The 16,997-nt window shown below is 40.2% G+C and overlaps 2 protein-coding genes across 6 annotated transcripts in view; one reads left to right on the top strand and one right to left on the bottom strand.

Annotated features, from left to right (window-relative positions):
• Window positions 1-15,420, top strand: part of ANGPTL1 (angiopoietin like 1) — a 28,502-nt gene extending 13,082 nt beyond the window's left edge. The window contains exons 3-5 of the mRNA XM_019530907.1: window positions 10,982-11,175; window positions 12,940-13,210; window positions 14,889-15,420. Of these exons, the coding sequence (XP_019386452.1) occupies window positions 10,982-11,175; window positions 12,940-13,210; window positions 14,889-15,076 (653 nt within the window). The 3' untranslated portion in view covers window positions 15,077-15,420. The remainder of the gene's footprint in view (window positions 1-10,981; window positions 11,176-12,939; window positions 13,211-14,888) is intronic.
• RALGPS2 (Ral GEF with PH domain and SH3 binding motif 2) overlaps window positions 1-16,997 on the bottom strand; it is a 233,884-nt gene that overhangs the window by 84,153 nt on the left and 132,734 nt on the right. The gene's annotated exons all lie outside the window — the stretch shown is intronic.

The following is a 16,997-nucleotide window of genomic DNA, read 5'->3' as shown; positions in this document are numbered from 1 at the left end:
CTCCAGTCATGAGTGGGGGCTAGTCAGCACATGCATGCTTTTTGAGCAGGTGGGGGAGGGGGAATCTAGAATACACATACATACTGAGCAGTGCTGAGCAGTTGGGTCATCACGACTTGAAATCCTATCGATTATGGTGGGACCCAACTCAATGAACTGTGGTAAAATCACAAGCCTTTGGATTAATAATGTGCATAGTAGGTGCATCTACACATGCATTAGAGCCAGGAGCAGTTTACTTGTGAGTAAAATACTCATGCGTACTTCATGCTCCTGGGCTGGTGTCCACATGTGCAGGGAAGCAGGAACAGATTTCCTGCTAATGGCAGCAAACTGTTCTGCTTCCTGGGGCCCTGCAATGTGCCTCTGCCACCACCAGAGGGATCTCTAGGCTCCCCCTTGGTGCTACCCCAGGGGCTGGCAGGAAGGACAGCATGAGGAGACAGCCGTCTCCAGGCCCCTAACTGAGACAGTTCCCAGCCCCTGCTCTGCAATTGTGGAGCAGGGACTATGGAAAGCCTGTTCCCTGCTCAGCTCCAGAACTGCAGACCTGGGCATGGAACAGGCTTCCCAGGCTGTTCCCTGCCCAACTCTGTAAATCATAGAGCTGAGGAGAGAATGGGCTCCCCAGACTATTCCCTAGCTGGTTCTGTGATCATGGAGTGGAGTGGGGAATGGGATTCCCAGCTTGTTTCCCACCCAGCTCTATGCTCGTGGAGCTGAGTGGGGAACAGGCTCCCCAGCTGCTGCCAGTAGGTAGCTCCCAGCGCTAGCTCCGTGACTGTAAGGCCAGCGCTGAGAGATAAGCATCTCTCAGCGCCAGCCCCGTGGTTGCGAAGCTGGCACAGGGAGATAAGGATCTCCCAGCCTTCTGCTCTCCAAATTGCAATGGCAAAGTGGGAAGCTTAGAACTTCCTGCTGCTGAGGCAGGGGGACATAGTGGCAGAGCCTGGCCCAGCAGCAGGCAGCTTCTAGGGGCATGAAGAAATCTCCTACCAACTGGTGGCTGGCTGACCAGGACCAGATTTGTTCCTAGTCAGGCATCTACGTCAGCACTACCGTGCAGTAACTACTTGCAAGTTAAATTTGCTATGTGCATTTGCAGGTAGCAAATTTACTTGCAATTAGTGAAGCCTACTGTGCAGTAAGCATCTGCACACGTAGACACACATGCTTACTGTGCAGTAAAGCATTTCATGGAGACACCCAGTTTGTCATAAGTAGATCCCAAAGTGCTGCTCAGAAGCGTGTTTGTGGAGTACCTGTACTAAAACTTGTTGCAGTTTCAAAAGGTAACATGCATCAGTTCTGAATGAACTAAGTGTATGGGTACTACATGCAAATTACTACAGCTATGTTTAATTTCAAGGTTATTGTTTCTGAAATTGCTCCTCACTTCCATGAGCTCGGGGGAGCAGGGTCTAACATAAGGAGAAGGGGACAGGGGCTGCTATGAGAAAAAAAAAAGTTCAGGGGAAACAGAGAGCAAAGAAATTACCTGACCCCCTCCCTACCCACATACTTGATTTATTTTCCCTGCTGTAGCAGTGGGAAAGGGACAAATTGAAGGCAAACCTCCAATAATTAGATTCTATACATGAAGAATTATAACAAATTTATAGAACTTTTCCATGTACAGAAACATGTTACGATCAGGGCTGTCTTTTATTCAAGTACATACAGTATCTTATTAAAGCTAAGAAGAAAACGACAAGCAGGGGTATTAATGCAGATCAATTAAAACTAAATTAAATTGAATAAAACTGAACAGAATTATAATAAAATAAAACTGAGTAAACAAAATCAGGTTAAACCAGATTAAAATTAAATTACACTGCTATATTTGCAATATCAATATTAGAAGAACATTTAAGCTTAAGTTAGTCTGGCACTTCTAATGGATCCATATAATAGGAGCCTGGTATTTGTGGAAATGCATCCAATTACAGCAGTTGTGCTCAAGTTTTTGGGACTGTGGGATGGATGAAAAGTGCAGGATCAGTCTGTGCATCAGGATCATGCTCCACAGTATTTCCCTCAGCTCTGCTCAGGGCCCCATGCTGCTTCCCCCACTCTGGCTCCTCCAGATCAGGGCCTTGCATCCCCTCCCTGGGACCCATGCTGCTTTCAGCCAGCACCTGTATGCCCAGATCCAGTTTAAGCCACCTCTGCGGGCCAGACAGCATGCTAGATTGGTGAGTGAAGTTTGTCAAGATTCCAGAAATTTGGCAGCAGGACAGCAACAATTCCTTTGTGGAAAGAGGAACACTGAAAATTTTTTCAGACCTGTCAGCATGATGGGATGGCTCTGCGGGGTGGATCGGGCATGCAGGCTGGGATTTAAGTGCCCATAAACTAAAGGATTAACTTGATTTTGATGTAGTATAGTTGATTTAACTTTTACAGAGAAAATGGATCACAACTGAACGCAACTTAAACCTACCATGTATAGATGAAAGTTTTCAATCATATAAATTGGTCAAATCAAAACCAGTTTCCATTGGGATAGTAAAAGCATTCTCTTCCTTCTCCTCTAAAAGCTTATTTGCTCTATTTTATCTTTCTATCCCCAACTTTTAGCACTGGTACCACCTAAAAAAAGGTAAAAGGAAATAATTTATCTCCTGGGGTTTGCTTTGTTTTATTTAATAACAGGGAATGAAGACTTTTACCCCTCCCTCTCCTGTTATTAAAAAATTGCAGAAATATATAATCCTCAACCCTTCAGCTCTGCAAATTCAGCCAAACACGACCTAAAAAAATATCAGCCCAAAACTGGAAAATTGAGAAAGATACAAGTAATGTTTAGTATGGGTTGTGGGTAGATGCCTTTAACTACAGTTGTCATTACTCATTCCAGCTATACAACTTTTTAAGCTCACAACTGTAAAGACAGTATTGTTTCCCTCTGTATTTTAGCATTCTATGTAACACAAGCCAATATGTATTACCTCTAAAAAAAATTTTGTTCCGTTATCTTTGTAATTCTTTTAGCTATTCACTCCTTTTACTTAGGAATTCTCCCCTAACGTATCTAAAATACTCAATATGGAAAAAAACCGTACAAGTAGTAAGCATAGTAATTTTAAATACTTTATAAGTGGTTTCCTTCCATGATATATACAAGATGGGGAAGATTTATAAATGGGAGGAGGGCTAGCCCCCCCCTCCTACTCTAACAGTGCTTATGGTCTATTGGCCCCCATTGTTAGGCTACTGGTTTCATCTCTAGAAACTAAAAACTATTAAAGAAATTGTATACTTGGCTTCTGAGATGACATGGCAAGCCTATCATTCTGGCAATGACATGCTCAATAATGAAAAAAGGGTAGCAATTAGAAATGAGGTAATTTTGTTGGTATTCATCCCAAGCATTGGAACGACTACCTAGAAAAGTTACAGAATCTCCATCTGTGGAAATTTTCATTTGTAGGTTGGACAAACACTTAGATGGAATGGCTTAGTTAGGGATAATCCTGTGTTGTGCTTAACTAGACGATCTTGTGAGGTCTCTTCCAGCCCTACTTTCCTACGATCTTATATCTATATCTGAAGAGAATCACCCCATAGCATTTTAGGCCCAAATGAAAATGAAGATGCATACATACAAAAAACATTTTTAATAAACAGCATGACTACAGTACAAGCAAGAAGCCATATTCAGCTTTTATTTGCACCAACATGTAACTTACGGAACTAAGCAGAATTTAATGTAGGCAGAAGAACTGGAGAGGAGAAGGGGGGGAAAATATAATTTTGATGTATTCTAAAAATAACTATACTTTCCAAAACACTGATAAATTGCCTTTTTCATGGGAACATTATGTACTTAATAAGCAACTCCTTATATTTACCATAAAACAGACTTTATCTTAGTACAATTAAAATATTCCATCAGTAAATCACAAATCTCAGAAAAGTTGGATTACAGTTCCTATATCCTATAAGCTTATTATACGCAATATGTATTATGTATAAAGATAAAAGTTTATAGGATGAAACTTGAAAATATCTATAAAAGGATATACATAAAATTCATAGGGTTATAGGAAAGTAGTGCTGGAAGGCATCTCACGGAGGTCATCTACTCCAGTCTCGTGTTCAGTGTAGCGTTATCTCTGACTAAAACATCCCAGTCAAGTGTCTATATAGTCTGCTGTTGAAAACATCCAAAGATGGGAGATTCCACAATTTCTCTAGGTAACCTGTTCTGATGCCTGACCACCCCCATAGTCAGAAAGTTCCTCCTAATCTCCAATTTAAATTTCCCTTGCTGAAGTTTAAGGCCATTGCTCCTAGTCTCATCTTCTATAGTCTTTTTTCCTGTGGCTATCTCCATTCACCCTATAATTGTCCTTTAGGTATTTGAAGACTTATCACACCCCACCCCATCCTCTCTTTCAGCCTTTCCTCATAAGTCTTGCCCTACTTGCTTTAATCACTCTGTGCTCAACTCTTTTGAAACTATCCATAGCCTTCTGCAAGTGTGGGGCCCAAAACTGGACACAATACTCTAGGTGAGGCCTTACCAGTGCAGAATCCAGAGGAAGAATCATTTTCTTTGATTTACAAGAGTGTGGAAAAAAACTTACCCGAGACGGAGTGGAAGCAGTGGGACGCCATGCTGGGAGATAAAAGCGGCAAAAATGAAAATATAAAAAGGAATAAATAAATAAATAAATAAAAATGGCCAAGCCTAAAGGAGCCAGGGCCGACAGCCTCATCGGTGTGGTCACACTTTATAACAGCGTGCCGGGACTGACTGGGCAGCCAGACAGCCCGATCCAAGATAAAAAGCCCAGCAGAAGGCAAGCGGTGGGGACTGGAAATGGCATCCCCAGCTGGCCTGGAGGGGCCAGAGAATGTTAGCAGTCCCAGTGAGGAGACCTGGGGGGTCTCAGGAAGGGGTCTCCACCATAGCAGAGGGCCATAGAGGGCTTGGGGATTTGGTTACAGAGCCAGTGTGGACCAAGGAAGCCAGCAGCAGGGCCCGGCAGCACTCGGCAGAGCCAGGGTACAGGGCAGACAGATGGACGGCAGGTCTCAAGCCCAGGGCGGAGGCGACGCATTGGGGGATGGACCGGTACTGAGGCCAGACAACACGTAAATCAGAAAGAAAGAAGGTCGGGAGAAACACTCGGGACAGTGATATCTCCCACACCCAGTGGCCACCATATTCCAGGAACCCAAACAAAGATGGCACAGGACATCAGCCTCAGCAATGCAGGTGACTATATCAAGGTTGGCATTAGGCAGGGTGTAGGGGAGGTTGGAGCCCCACAGAGGTGGAACAGCAGGAACGACCAAGGGGAGATTGGACCAAAACATCGCTCTCCCAATCTGAAGGCAATCAAAGACATGGCAAGAGAGACCCCCTGGTGAACCGACCCAAAGTCATTCCAGTAACCCAGCTGTTCATCCCTAAGAATAATGGCGAGGTGAGAGAGGAATCCCTATACGAGACACACCGGACGGAGACACGGCAGACTACAATATAAACTCCTATTAATACAACACAGGATGCTGTTGGATCACATTTTGAAGTAAAGTACAATTCAGGATCTCCTGCAAGTCCCACTGCAGCTCAGGGCACAAAGCCTGGAACACAAAGCCCATCCCGCAGTGGCAGCTGCCTCACCCTGTGCACAGCTGGAGGGGAGGGGAAGGCACGTGCTCCTGGGCCTCTACCAGAGGGTGTGCTGTGGCAGGAGCCCCTTCCTCCCTGCCCCCTGTGTGCATGGAGCTCAGGCAGCTTGTCCAACACTCCCCCAGCCTGGCCTGGTTGGGACCCCATTCACCCAGTGGCAGGGGGCAGAGGGGATTGTCCCATTCACTCAGCCCAGCCCCAGTGGCAGGGGGCACAGTTCAGCCCAGCCACATGCATCCTGCCACTCCTGATCGAGAAGCCTTCTCAGTTTGGGGGGCTAGCCACCCCAGACCGAGATTGATAGACCACAATTGACCAGTTGGTGACCACTGTACCAGAACCTGCAATTCTTTTCATCTGTTCCCCAAACTTCTCACGTTAATATATTTCATTTCCTATCCTCTTCTTGAGAATACTGCTACTGCTTCTATTATTGCTTCCCTGTACTAAGTTTTATCCAGGTCCCGAGGCTCTTTATTTACCTCTGGGCTTTTGTCTCCATCCTCCGGTGAACCTATGAACTTTAGGCTTTAAATTAATGTTGATCATATACTGAATATACACAGTACAATTTAAAACAATTTATATTATAGTTTATATGTTTTGATCCACATATTTAAAATACTTACTTTTCCTCAAGAAAATAAGTCAAGATAATGAACCAATGCTGAGGGATTTGTTGGATTTATTCTCTTTTTCATTCTGGAATATAATTTTGAAACCTCTTCCACCACATCAACTTTCTATGTTAACTGCATCTACAAATCTAAGCATCAAATTGGAGACAAATTACATCCTGTGCGCTTAATGCCAGTTGAATTTTAGAAGTGATCAAAGGATATTATGTAAACAGGCTATAACAGTTTTCCATTCCTTAGCAGCCAGTTAAAACAGCTCTACTATGTGCCTGGCCTCTAACAGTCCTGGGAATAAGACTGCTGCATTCCTTTCTCCACAGAGAACATAGTATTTCAGCTATAGTAGCAGATCTTTCAAATTGTTCCCAAAATTTTAAACAAAGAAATAACATTCCTTTGTTTTGCACATTTTGTAATCAAAAAGCTGTTTCAGGAGAGTGCTTACTATGAAACCATGTTACTATAGAATCATGACATGCAGTTTATAGAAACAAAAATAAGATAGATCCATGTACAGGTCATAAGTCAGGCCAGGAAGAGTAATAAGCTCAGAGGACCAGTAGAATGCATCGGAACATCTGGAACCCGTTCAAAAACACTGAGATTAATAGAAGCAGTACAGATTGTGACAACAGATGAATGTAGGATGGTATGACCAAACTTGAAACAATATATGTGTAGGGGATGCTGTACTTGAATCAAGTTCATTAATCAGTAGATTGTAAAAGTGTACAGCACCAAGAATGATTTATCATGAAGTAACTGAAATCAGGTACAATAGACAAAGGCTAATTACAAAGAGAAAGTAATTCTGTTATTAAACAAAGTAGTAAAATGCAATGATGTATGCCTGATATAAGCATTTCTAATATATAAAAAGAATAGAACTGCACTTTGTGATCAACCCTGAACTATCCCTGCTGTCAGCCAGTCTGATCACTTGGCTGATAGTATGAATAAAGGCTTTACTAAAGTTTATACTCACTGGGTGCACACATCTACATATGTGCTTTACTGTGGAGCCAACTTATTAGCTCTGTGGTAAAGCATAACCATTTACACATGTGTCCATATTAGGGCACTGTAAGTTAACTAACTCCACTATAGGACAGTACTGTCCGGGACAAGAACTATCTTACAGCAGAGTAGTTATGTGCACTGAAATGCACATGTAGATGGTGACTGCGGCTGGCTAGCCACACTCTAGCATCCTCATGCCCCAGGCAGCACCTCTGCAGCATGTTGAGCTAGGGCAGAGTAGCTCTGGGCTGGCAGGCTGACCCCCCGTCACCCAGGGTTGATCCACCCCAGCTCTGTGTCCTGCAGTCTGGGCACATATGTAAACACTGGGCTCAGAAGCAACAAAGTCCAGCACAAACTACTCCAGGGCTGATTGCTACATGCTAACTGCAGGTGTAGATTCACCCCTTGGATAGCTGTCATGTGGTTAATTTAAACCATGTCACAGTAAGATCTAACAGGTCCTTGGAAGCAACAATACCATGCTCTAAGGAGCTTTCATTAACTCAATGAGTCTCAGCTAGGGTGTCAACACCCTGAGGTGCTCTGAGACCTTTATGAGGATCCTGCAGGGTGCCATGCAATGTTAGGTGTGCAAACGTGATTCACAAGATATATTCAGAGATTTCAAAAAGGCAACTGCAGTTTTAAAGTGTTCTGAGCTGTTCTAATCTTTCTGAGTTTTTTTGCAAGAGAAAGATTGCTCTATTAATTTTGCATAGTCAAGAACTGAGTGAAAAAGAAGAGCTGGCATTTTATCAGGGGAGGGGGGCTTGAGTCTAATAAGGGGTGTCTTGAGTCTAAGATAGAGAACCACCCCTCTACCTGGATACCAGGCAAGTGAGCAGAAAGAACAAAGAACAAAGGAATGAAAAAGATACAGAAAATGCCAAGTGAATTAAAACATTAATAAATTTCAAGGCAACAAACAAGAGATTATTCTGGCCAGCAAGAAGGACATGAAACAGTTGTTAGAAAACAAGAGAAGATACTTGTGGTGATCAATTTTTCATGCTTAAGTTGAAAGGAGACTTTTTCCAGGAAATATGAAAAATATCTAAACATGCTATGTTCACAATATGACAGTTCACAGTTTTCTGAAAAGCAAGCATTACTGACTGGTTTATAATTTAAAAACTAAACAATATAGTCCATAACATTCAAAATCTTGTTTACTTTTACCTTAGAGAGAATTTTGTCATTGTGCCAGTTTTATAGGTTTGAGTTTTCAAGCTAAAGTTCTTTAAAGCATCACTTCTCTAACCCAGAAGGTACAAGACAATTTTTTCAATGCTGCTAGATAATTGGCAGTGTTTTACATGAGGAAAAACTGCTTCTTGTTACCAAGAAATGCTGTAAAATGTACACTACTGCTTTTTAATACCAATACTGCTTATTAATAGCAAACATCCTTCCTTGTTCTACTATCGGCTGTATAACTCAGCACCATGGGTGGAAGGAGCGTGGCCTGGACCCAACCCAGCCCCACTGGAGAATACGGGGCATGGCCCAGCGTCATGGGGGGAAAGGGGGCATGGCCTGGCACTTCGGAGGAGGATGTGAGGCTCAGCACTAAGTTGACGCTGCAGGGAAAAAGGGGGCATGGCTTGGCCCAGTGGGAGAAAAAAGGCAGTGGCTGTCTGGCCCTGTTTGGAAGGGGGTGGGGAAGAGGGATTGTTGCCTGGCCTCATGGGGGCGGGGGAGGAAGAGGAGGAGAGGACTTTGCGTGACCCCAGAGGGAATAGGAGCATGTCCCAGGCTTGCCACATGAAAGGGAGCATGGCCCAGCTCTAACCCGCACCCACTGGTAGAAGGGGCATGGTGTGACTCTGATCAGGCATGTGAGGCTTGAGGTTTGGAAATTTGGCACAAGGAAGGGTGGACACATTAATGACCACTGCTTCCCTGCTGCCAAATTTCCTGACCTGTGGGGGGGGTCCCCACGGGCCAGATCCAATGGCTCCATGGGCCACATTTCACTTGCGAGGCCAAGGTTGGTCACCCTGCTTTCACATAATGTAAGTGACAACTCTCATCAGGCCCTGCCCTGCTGCCAGGCCCCAGTTAGAAGGGCTGGGTTCAAATGTAGGGGTTTAACACCAAACATATTAAAAAAGTAAGAGAGTTTGGTTATCAGTAGAAAATGTGCAATAAAAAAAATTCTTGTGTTGGAAACCTGATAGACTTCAGCAATGGTTTTACACTGCACTGTATAATCTATAATTTGTTTCAATTAGTTGGACAGATTATATGATGATTCAAAGACAGCATTAGAACAACCACCCAACAGTTGTCTTTAGCATTTAAACAAAGTTATCAACTTTTAGTAAGACTGACTTAGAGTTATCAAGCACTAACAGGGGATTCACCACTAGCCATTATCAGAAGACATCCAGTTATATTATGACAGTTCTCAAACCAGTACAAACATCAATAGAAATGATTATCTAGGAATATCCTTTTCCTTGAAAAGGGGCAGAAGGGTTGAAACACAGAAACTATAATACTTTTATCTTACAAAAGGACACCCAGACTAATAAAGATGTTAGAAACATAACTAGAAGGTGAAGGCTGACAGATCCTCTTTCATAAGAACTGTACTTATAACCTGAAAGAAAACTTCCAAGAGCTGCCATAAGCAGCATCTCTTTAGAAGTACAGCTTGGAAACAAGTAAATGAATGCTACTGGCTGCTCAAAAATACTTGGTCCACTACTTGTATGCTTCTCTGGCTAATAGCCATGTGTACCTAACTGTCAAAAAAAAATGAAAATATGAAACGTACAAAGATGTTCTCATCTCAGGTTTAATAAACTAAATGTTGGAATTGGAGTAATCAGGAAGACAAATGTTATGCAACACAGTAGGGATCAGAACTCGTGGTAGAGGTGATATATTTTATTAGACCAACTAGATTTTTGCAAAAAAAAATTCTTTATTTGCAAGCTTTCAGGCACAGGAGAAAAGATTGTAAAAGTTCTCCTAGGCAGACATGAAAGTTCATATTTCATAAGAAAGTTAAAGATGTAGTAAAATCTTCTGTTTGGAACAGTTTATTTTATGCAGAAGATGGGTCCCGAAAGCTTACAAATAAACACTTTTTTTGCAAAAATCTAGTTAGTCTAATAAAAGATATCAGCTCTACCACAATTTCCGATTCCTTTTGCCTACAGACTAATATGACTACAACCTGGATCCCACGCAACACTGTAAACATTGTTTATTGCATTAAGTTCCATACTTGTAGACTCAGGATGTAATAAATTTTCTAAAGATAGTCTAGCTTTGCTGCTAGCTACTCATATACTTCAAGTTTTTACTATATCAGTTCAAATGTAGGCATTATAATGAAAGTGCATACCAGAAAGTAAGCTGTACTGTATGGGATAAACTAATTATGAAATGGACTCACTCTTCTTGCATATACAAGATTAGTTTGTAAAATTCTTGTGACACATTCAAAAGGAAGTTGTCAAAATATTTAGGTGTAGACTGTAAAAGACTGCCATCTGCTTGGCAAAACATTTAGTTATTTGGAAAGATGGTGTAAACAAGACAATCAGAAAATTAACCAAATAAAGACAAAGACATTTTACATGTTTATATGGTAGCTTTTACTTTCTGAGAATTAAAATTATGAAATAAGTATTCCTTGTTAATTTTTTTTTCCAAACAGGCCCATTTAAAGACTGTCAACAAGCCAAAGAAGCTGGGTATTCCAACAGTGGAATTTATATGATCAAACCTGAAAACAGCAATGAGCCAATGCAGTTATGGTGTGAGAACAGCCTGGACCCTGGAGGCTGGGCAGTTATTCAGAAAAGGACAGATGGATCTGTCAATTTCTTCAGGAATTGGGACAGTTACAAGGTAAATGTTATTATTTAGAAAACAAGGAGCTTCCTTTTGGTGGGAAAATGACTGAGAATATCATTTATGGCTAGCCACTTTAACAAAGTTTCTCTCTTTGTTAAATTTAAAGGTAAATCAACTTATATTTCAAAATACAGACAAGTATTTTATGTATAACTTGCAACGTGTCCACCTGTGGGGTATGCAACAAGCTCTTCTGAACAATGAATTTTTTTTCCATTTATATTCCAACAGTCTAATTAAAAACATGATTTTTGTTAACAATTAGAACATGCTTAACTGTACATACATACATAGTCCAATTCACTTTAGTGGGATTATTCATTTAAGTGGAGTTTAGTATGTACATACATTTTTAGGATCAGGGCCTTCGTTTTCAAGAACAACTTATCTTGAATTTAAAGTAAGTCACTCTTAGCTTTATAATAAAGTTGAATTTTGTTTTAGGCAGTAGGGTCAGGGAAAAGAACTATACTTTTGTACATGCTTCCCTGACCAGCCATACAGTGTTTACAAATTATTAGTTTAATTACTGACTACATTTTCATAGGAAACGCATCCCATTCTGGACCCACTGAGAATGGGCTACTTATATGCTTTAAGTTAGGTATGTCGGTAAGGATCTTGCTCAACTGGGGCCTTTACGGATAATTTGGATTGCACTCAGTACATTATTCGACATTACTACAGCTGTGCACTGCTTGAGAAGAAATACAGCTTGGTCAGATTATGCAAAGTTTAGTATTTTCATAATAAACAAGGCATTCATAAGTCACCCACATTGCATGTATAGAGCTTATTTGAAGCTGCAGTTGTGTCTAGCATCTGAGGGGAGAAGTGAGCTACTGTAAAGATTACATTTACAAACTCAACTAATAACCTGTAACACAACATATGCAAAGAAAGTGCACATAAGTTATTATAAGAACTTTAAAAACTTTTTCATTTCTAGGTATTTGACTATTAAAACTGAATCCTCATGATACAATAACTGATAATGTTTGTATTATTATCTCCTCCTTTTTTTTTTTCCTTTCAATACAAACTTTTTTCCCTTTAACTTTTTGGAGGCAAACTAGCCTTCAAGCTAGCTTTACTTAAAAGGGTTTCTTGGGTAAGAAAAAAAAAAGTTATCCTACCAATCACCACATAATTTTAAAGATATAATTTATTGGGAACAGAAGGCAAAGGCTGCCAAATGTTACCCATCAGGTATGCATCATATTAGTTGTCTGACCCAAACCTGAATAGGTCTTTTTTAGATTCATTAGGATTGAAGTCAGGGGGGAACAGGTAGAACATCTAGTTAAGTTATTTAAAGAAATAGCAACCTACCTGCATACCAGGTGCAGAGTTTATGCATCCTAAGTACTGGGATTGCTCATAACTATCTTTTGCAACTCTGAATGTACCCACATTTTCTTAAAAGGGCACTTTTAGTACTGCCAGAAAATATTTTTAAAGCTATCAGGGGAATCTCAGACACCAGGGCTCAGTTTCTTCCTCCTCATGCTACCAGCAGTCCTACCAGTAATCGTTAAGTTACTCATAAATAAAATACTAAATCAAGTCAAGTTAGATTGCCAGAATCTGGCCCATGCAGATTAAAAAGAAAGGGTCAAGAAGTTCAAAAGTCTAATACCTTTTCGTGGTTTAAAACAAATTTTACTGAAATATGCTACTATTGCTGATAAATATCCTCATTAAAAAGATTAGGAAAGCTGAACTACTTAACCTCACATTCTGGTTTTCTTTGTACAGAAAGGATTTGGCAACGTTGATGGAGAGTACTGGCTGGGACTAGAAAATATCTACATGCTTACCAATCAGGACAATTACAGGTTGTTGATTGAACTAGAAGACTGGAGCAATAAGAAAGTTTATGCAGAATACAGCAGTTTTCGCCTGGAGCCTGAAAGTGAATTTTACAGGTTGCGTCTGGGAACTTACCAAGGAAATGCCGGGGACTCCATGATATGGCACAATGGAAAACAATTTACAACACTAGACAGAGACAGAGATATGTACACAGGTAAGGAAAGTAATGCGTCACCCAGGAAAAAGCTGGCTGGTCCAACAGATGCCATCTTCAACATATACAATGGTTTTAAGAAAAAAATACAACATTTAAATTATGATAAAATGATTAATATTCTTACTGGTTCTTCAAAGTAAGCAAATCAAGCACACACGGGTAGTCCAACTGACAGGGCCTATTTTGAGCCTGTTGCATAATTCAGGACTTAGTTATTTTAAATTTGGTGACTTTTGATAAGAGTCAAGTCTAAGAAGGCTTGCATATACTCCAATCCAAATAAGGCTTTTGCCTATATTATCCTTAGAAGTCACACCACTTTTCTTTGAAGATAAACTTGTAGAGCACTAGCTCTCAGCCTTCAGACTAGACCCAGACATATATTCTCCAACCTTTGCCAATAATTGCAATGTTAAGTCCCAATCCTGCTAAGTTTTAAGCATACAGGTAACTTTAATCACATTAAAGACTCACTGGCTGCATTTACACGAGATGCTAACTATGCAGTTATTACTGCGCAATCCCAAGTACAAAATGACTGTGCTGTAATTGGCATTAGTACGCAGTAGCATCCTTGCATGACTTCCTGATAACGCTGACTGCACAGTAACCTGTTCTTACTGCACAGTAGCACACTACTGTTTGTGCCCTGCAATGTCACTGCACAGTAGTAACTGACCCTGCGCACTAAGCATTTCATGCAGATGCGGCCGCTGATGGGACTATTCATAATTTTATAAAGCTAAGTAACTTTGCAGGATCCAGGGCTTTGTGCATTACTTTAATAAAGTAAGAATACAATTCTGAGACAAAAAAGTATTTATTTTGACGACAAGCCCAACAACACTAATCCAAAGTAAACAGCAAGTAAAAAACAAAATGAACTGCAGAAAAAGAAACAATCCTTGCTTTGTTGACACTTATTATGCAATTCTGGACCTCAGGCCAGGTCACATTGGTAAAACCAATGACTTAAGCCAAGAGTGCAGGCTGGATCTAATCCATGGAGCCACACAACTGGTTGCACTCAGAGGTGGGGTCTCTCCCTGTGTTGCAGTGCAGTCCAGTACCTGAAGTATGATGAAGAGGGAGCTCTGCCCACAACAGGCTGCAGCTGGGCACTCAGGACTTTGGCTGAGAGGGGTACTTTCATTGTAACATGCTACATCTGGATAGCAGGGAGGAGCTGTGACAGTGGCTGGGTCCTAATGCCCACACTGTGTCATTCAGCCCCCCCCCCCCGAAAAACAGCTATTTGTCATCATTAGTTATTGAGAAGATAATATGCCACTTCCTTAAATAAAAATCTGTTTCACGGCAAATTAACAAAATTAAAATATGAGTCATGTTGCTCCTACTTAGGTAGTTCCATACAGCATACAGCAGAAATTCTTAAATTCAGTTCATGGAACACAGCTGATTAGTCAGATGGTGTGACTAAGGAGACATTATTACTAATATTATGTTCCCTTATAAACAACTCGTTGTAAGGGAAAGGAAGTTAAGAGGATTGTAAATGGAATAAGTGACATATGAGAATGCAAAGTGGGAGGCAAAGTGGTTTGCAAAATAAGATTTATTACCAGCTAGTCACAGTATGAATAAGTTTGAAAAACCCTTATCTATCAATTCCCGTAAGTGCTTCAGTTTCACTTATTTTTTTTTCTCCTAACAGGAAACTGTGCCCATTTCCACAAAGGAGGCTGGTGGTACAATGCCTGTGCACATTCTAACCTTAATGGAGTGTGGTATAGAGGAGGCCATTACAGAAGCAAGTATCAGGATGGGATTTTTTGGGCTGAATATCGAGGAGGTTCATATTCCTTGAAAGCAGTTCAAATGATGGTCAGACCAATTGACTGAGTGGGGAGAAGTTAAAGCTCTATCATACTCAAGTGATCAAATAGAAAAACAACAACAACAATGACACTTTTCAGTGCCTGGATTCCAGAAAAATAAAAAAGAGTTACATTTAGACCCTTATTTTGCACAATTTGGCTCTGTAAGATACAGGGCTACAAGTATATTTTGTTTGGGTTTTTTGTTCTTGCCTTCTTAAAAACTTTCTTACTGTGAGACAGCATTTGTTACCTATACGAGCTTGTAATAACATACAAAACATGCAGGAATTCCACCTGCAATAAATATTTATCTTTGTTCAAGTCCAAAACACATCACTGGTAGTCATTAAAGCTACTAAAAAAAGATTTTCTGGTTGAAATACAAGCTATGAGCTTCTTCAGATTTGTTCAACCATTATATTTAATATGTGAAATGATTTAGTTTAATGTGAAAATTATTCTATTTATTTAAAAACTTTATTATAGGATTACTTCTAAAAAATGATTTCACATTATTATTGCTTCGATATTTACATATCGAAATGAACATGCATCCTAAAACAGACAAAAATGAGACCTACACTAGCTCTGACAGAAGAAATATTTTGCACCAGTTATTTCAATATGGAGTTGCAAATTAAGCATAAAATAAATGTCAGTGGCATAGAAAACTCCTTACAAAACATGTGCATCCTGCCTCTCAGCACTTACATAACATGTTTCCCTGCATGATAAATGAGAAAACAGTAAGAATTAAGTTATAATAAAACGTATACTTTTAAGAAGGTGCAAAAGTAAATTCCTCAGTGCTCATCTCTTCCACTTGCCTTGGTATTCAACACATGTGGCAGACAGATAGTGCTACGGTACGTACTCCACTAAACATGAAACTCTGTCTTAACAGCTTGAACTCAAACATAATAGCAAAAGTGGTAGAAATAAAAAAGGGCAAATTACAGCCTGATACACAGAGGATCCCAACGTCCCTCTAATTGCAAACTCATCCCATTTCCCAAAGAGACATCAACATTATTTTGGTAACTTTTTTTTTTCTTTTATTCATTTCTGATTTGAACAAAATCCTGCAGTTTATATTATGCCAATATGCATCAATTTGTTTCTGAACTCTGTCTAGATACCCTCCATGGGATGTTTATGTTTTCCTAGATAGGCAAAGGAAGCTGATATGCAGCTGTAAGTCAACCTTCAAAGCAAAAACTTAAGTATTTTTTCTTGTGGTTTTATTTAGTTTCTTTTGCGGTTGGTTTTTTTAAGGTAAACCTAAGCTGACACTCCAGAAGACTAAGTGGGTGAAAAGGATAAGGACATTTAACTACTTCTCTTACATATGTATCTAATGAATGCCATAAAAAAAAAGCTAGCCAAAAAGGTAGGATTTTCTTGGTTTCACAGGCTCAAGTAGATTGTTAACAGTTCAAAGAGCAGTTCCACATACAGAAGTATTTACGGTTTGTTCAACAAAATAGTTTAAAATCCATTCTTAAATTCTACAATGCTGCTAATATACATTATAAAGCTGCAAATGAAAGTGTGAAGGTGAGCTTTAAGCTCTAACATTTTACTCTATAAAATTTGCAAAGTCACATGAACTTCTCAAATCTGCTGCTTTCCCCCCTTCATAGCTGGCAAAAACCTTCCTTATAAAAGATACAAAAGCACTTTCAAAGTAAAGCTTAGATGATTTCTTAATGGATTTTAGGAGTTCCATTTCAGCATGTACAAAATATATTTTTTCATGTCCCTGAAAGAACAGATCCATCTCAGTATATGCCTTGGCACCTTTTCTGTAACCACTCATAAGGCTGTGAGGTGAAGACTAAGCTGCATTATTGCTAGGTTTGGTAAGATTCAGGGTTTTTATTCCCCTAATCAGGAAGCATGGGTAAAATGTTGATCTCACCTCACACAGTCCAGTAAAAAAA

Source organism: Crocodylus porosus, unplaced genomic scaffold (assembly GCF_001723895.1).
Source record: "Crocodylus porosus isolate Cpor-Errol unplaced genomic scaffold, CroPor_comp1, whole genome shotgun sequence".
NCBI lineage: Eukaryota > Metazoa > Chordata > Crocodylia > Crocodylidae > Crocodylus > Crocodylus porosus.
This window is presented reverse-complemented; position numbering and strand designations above follow the sequence as displayed.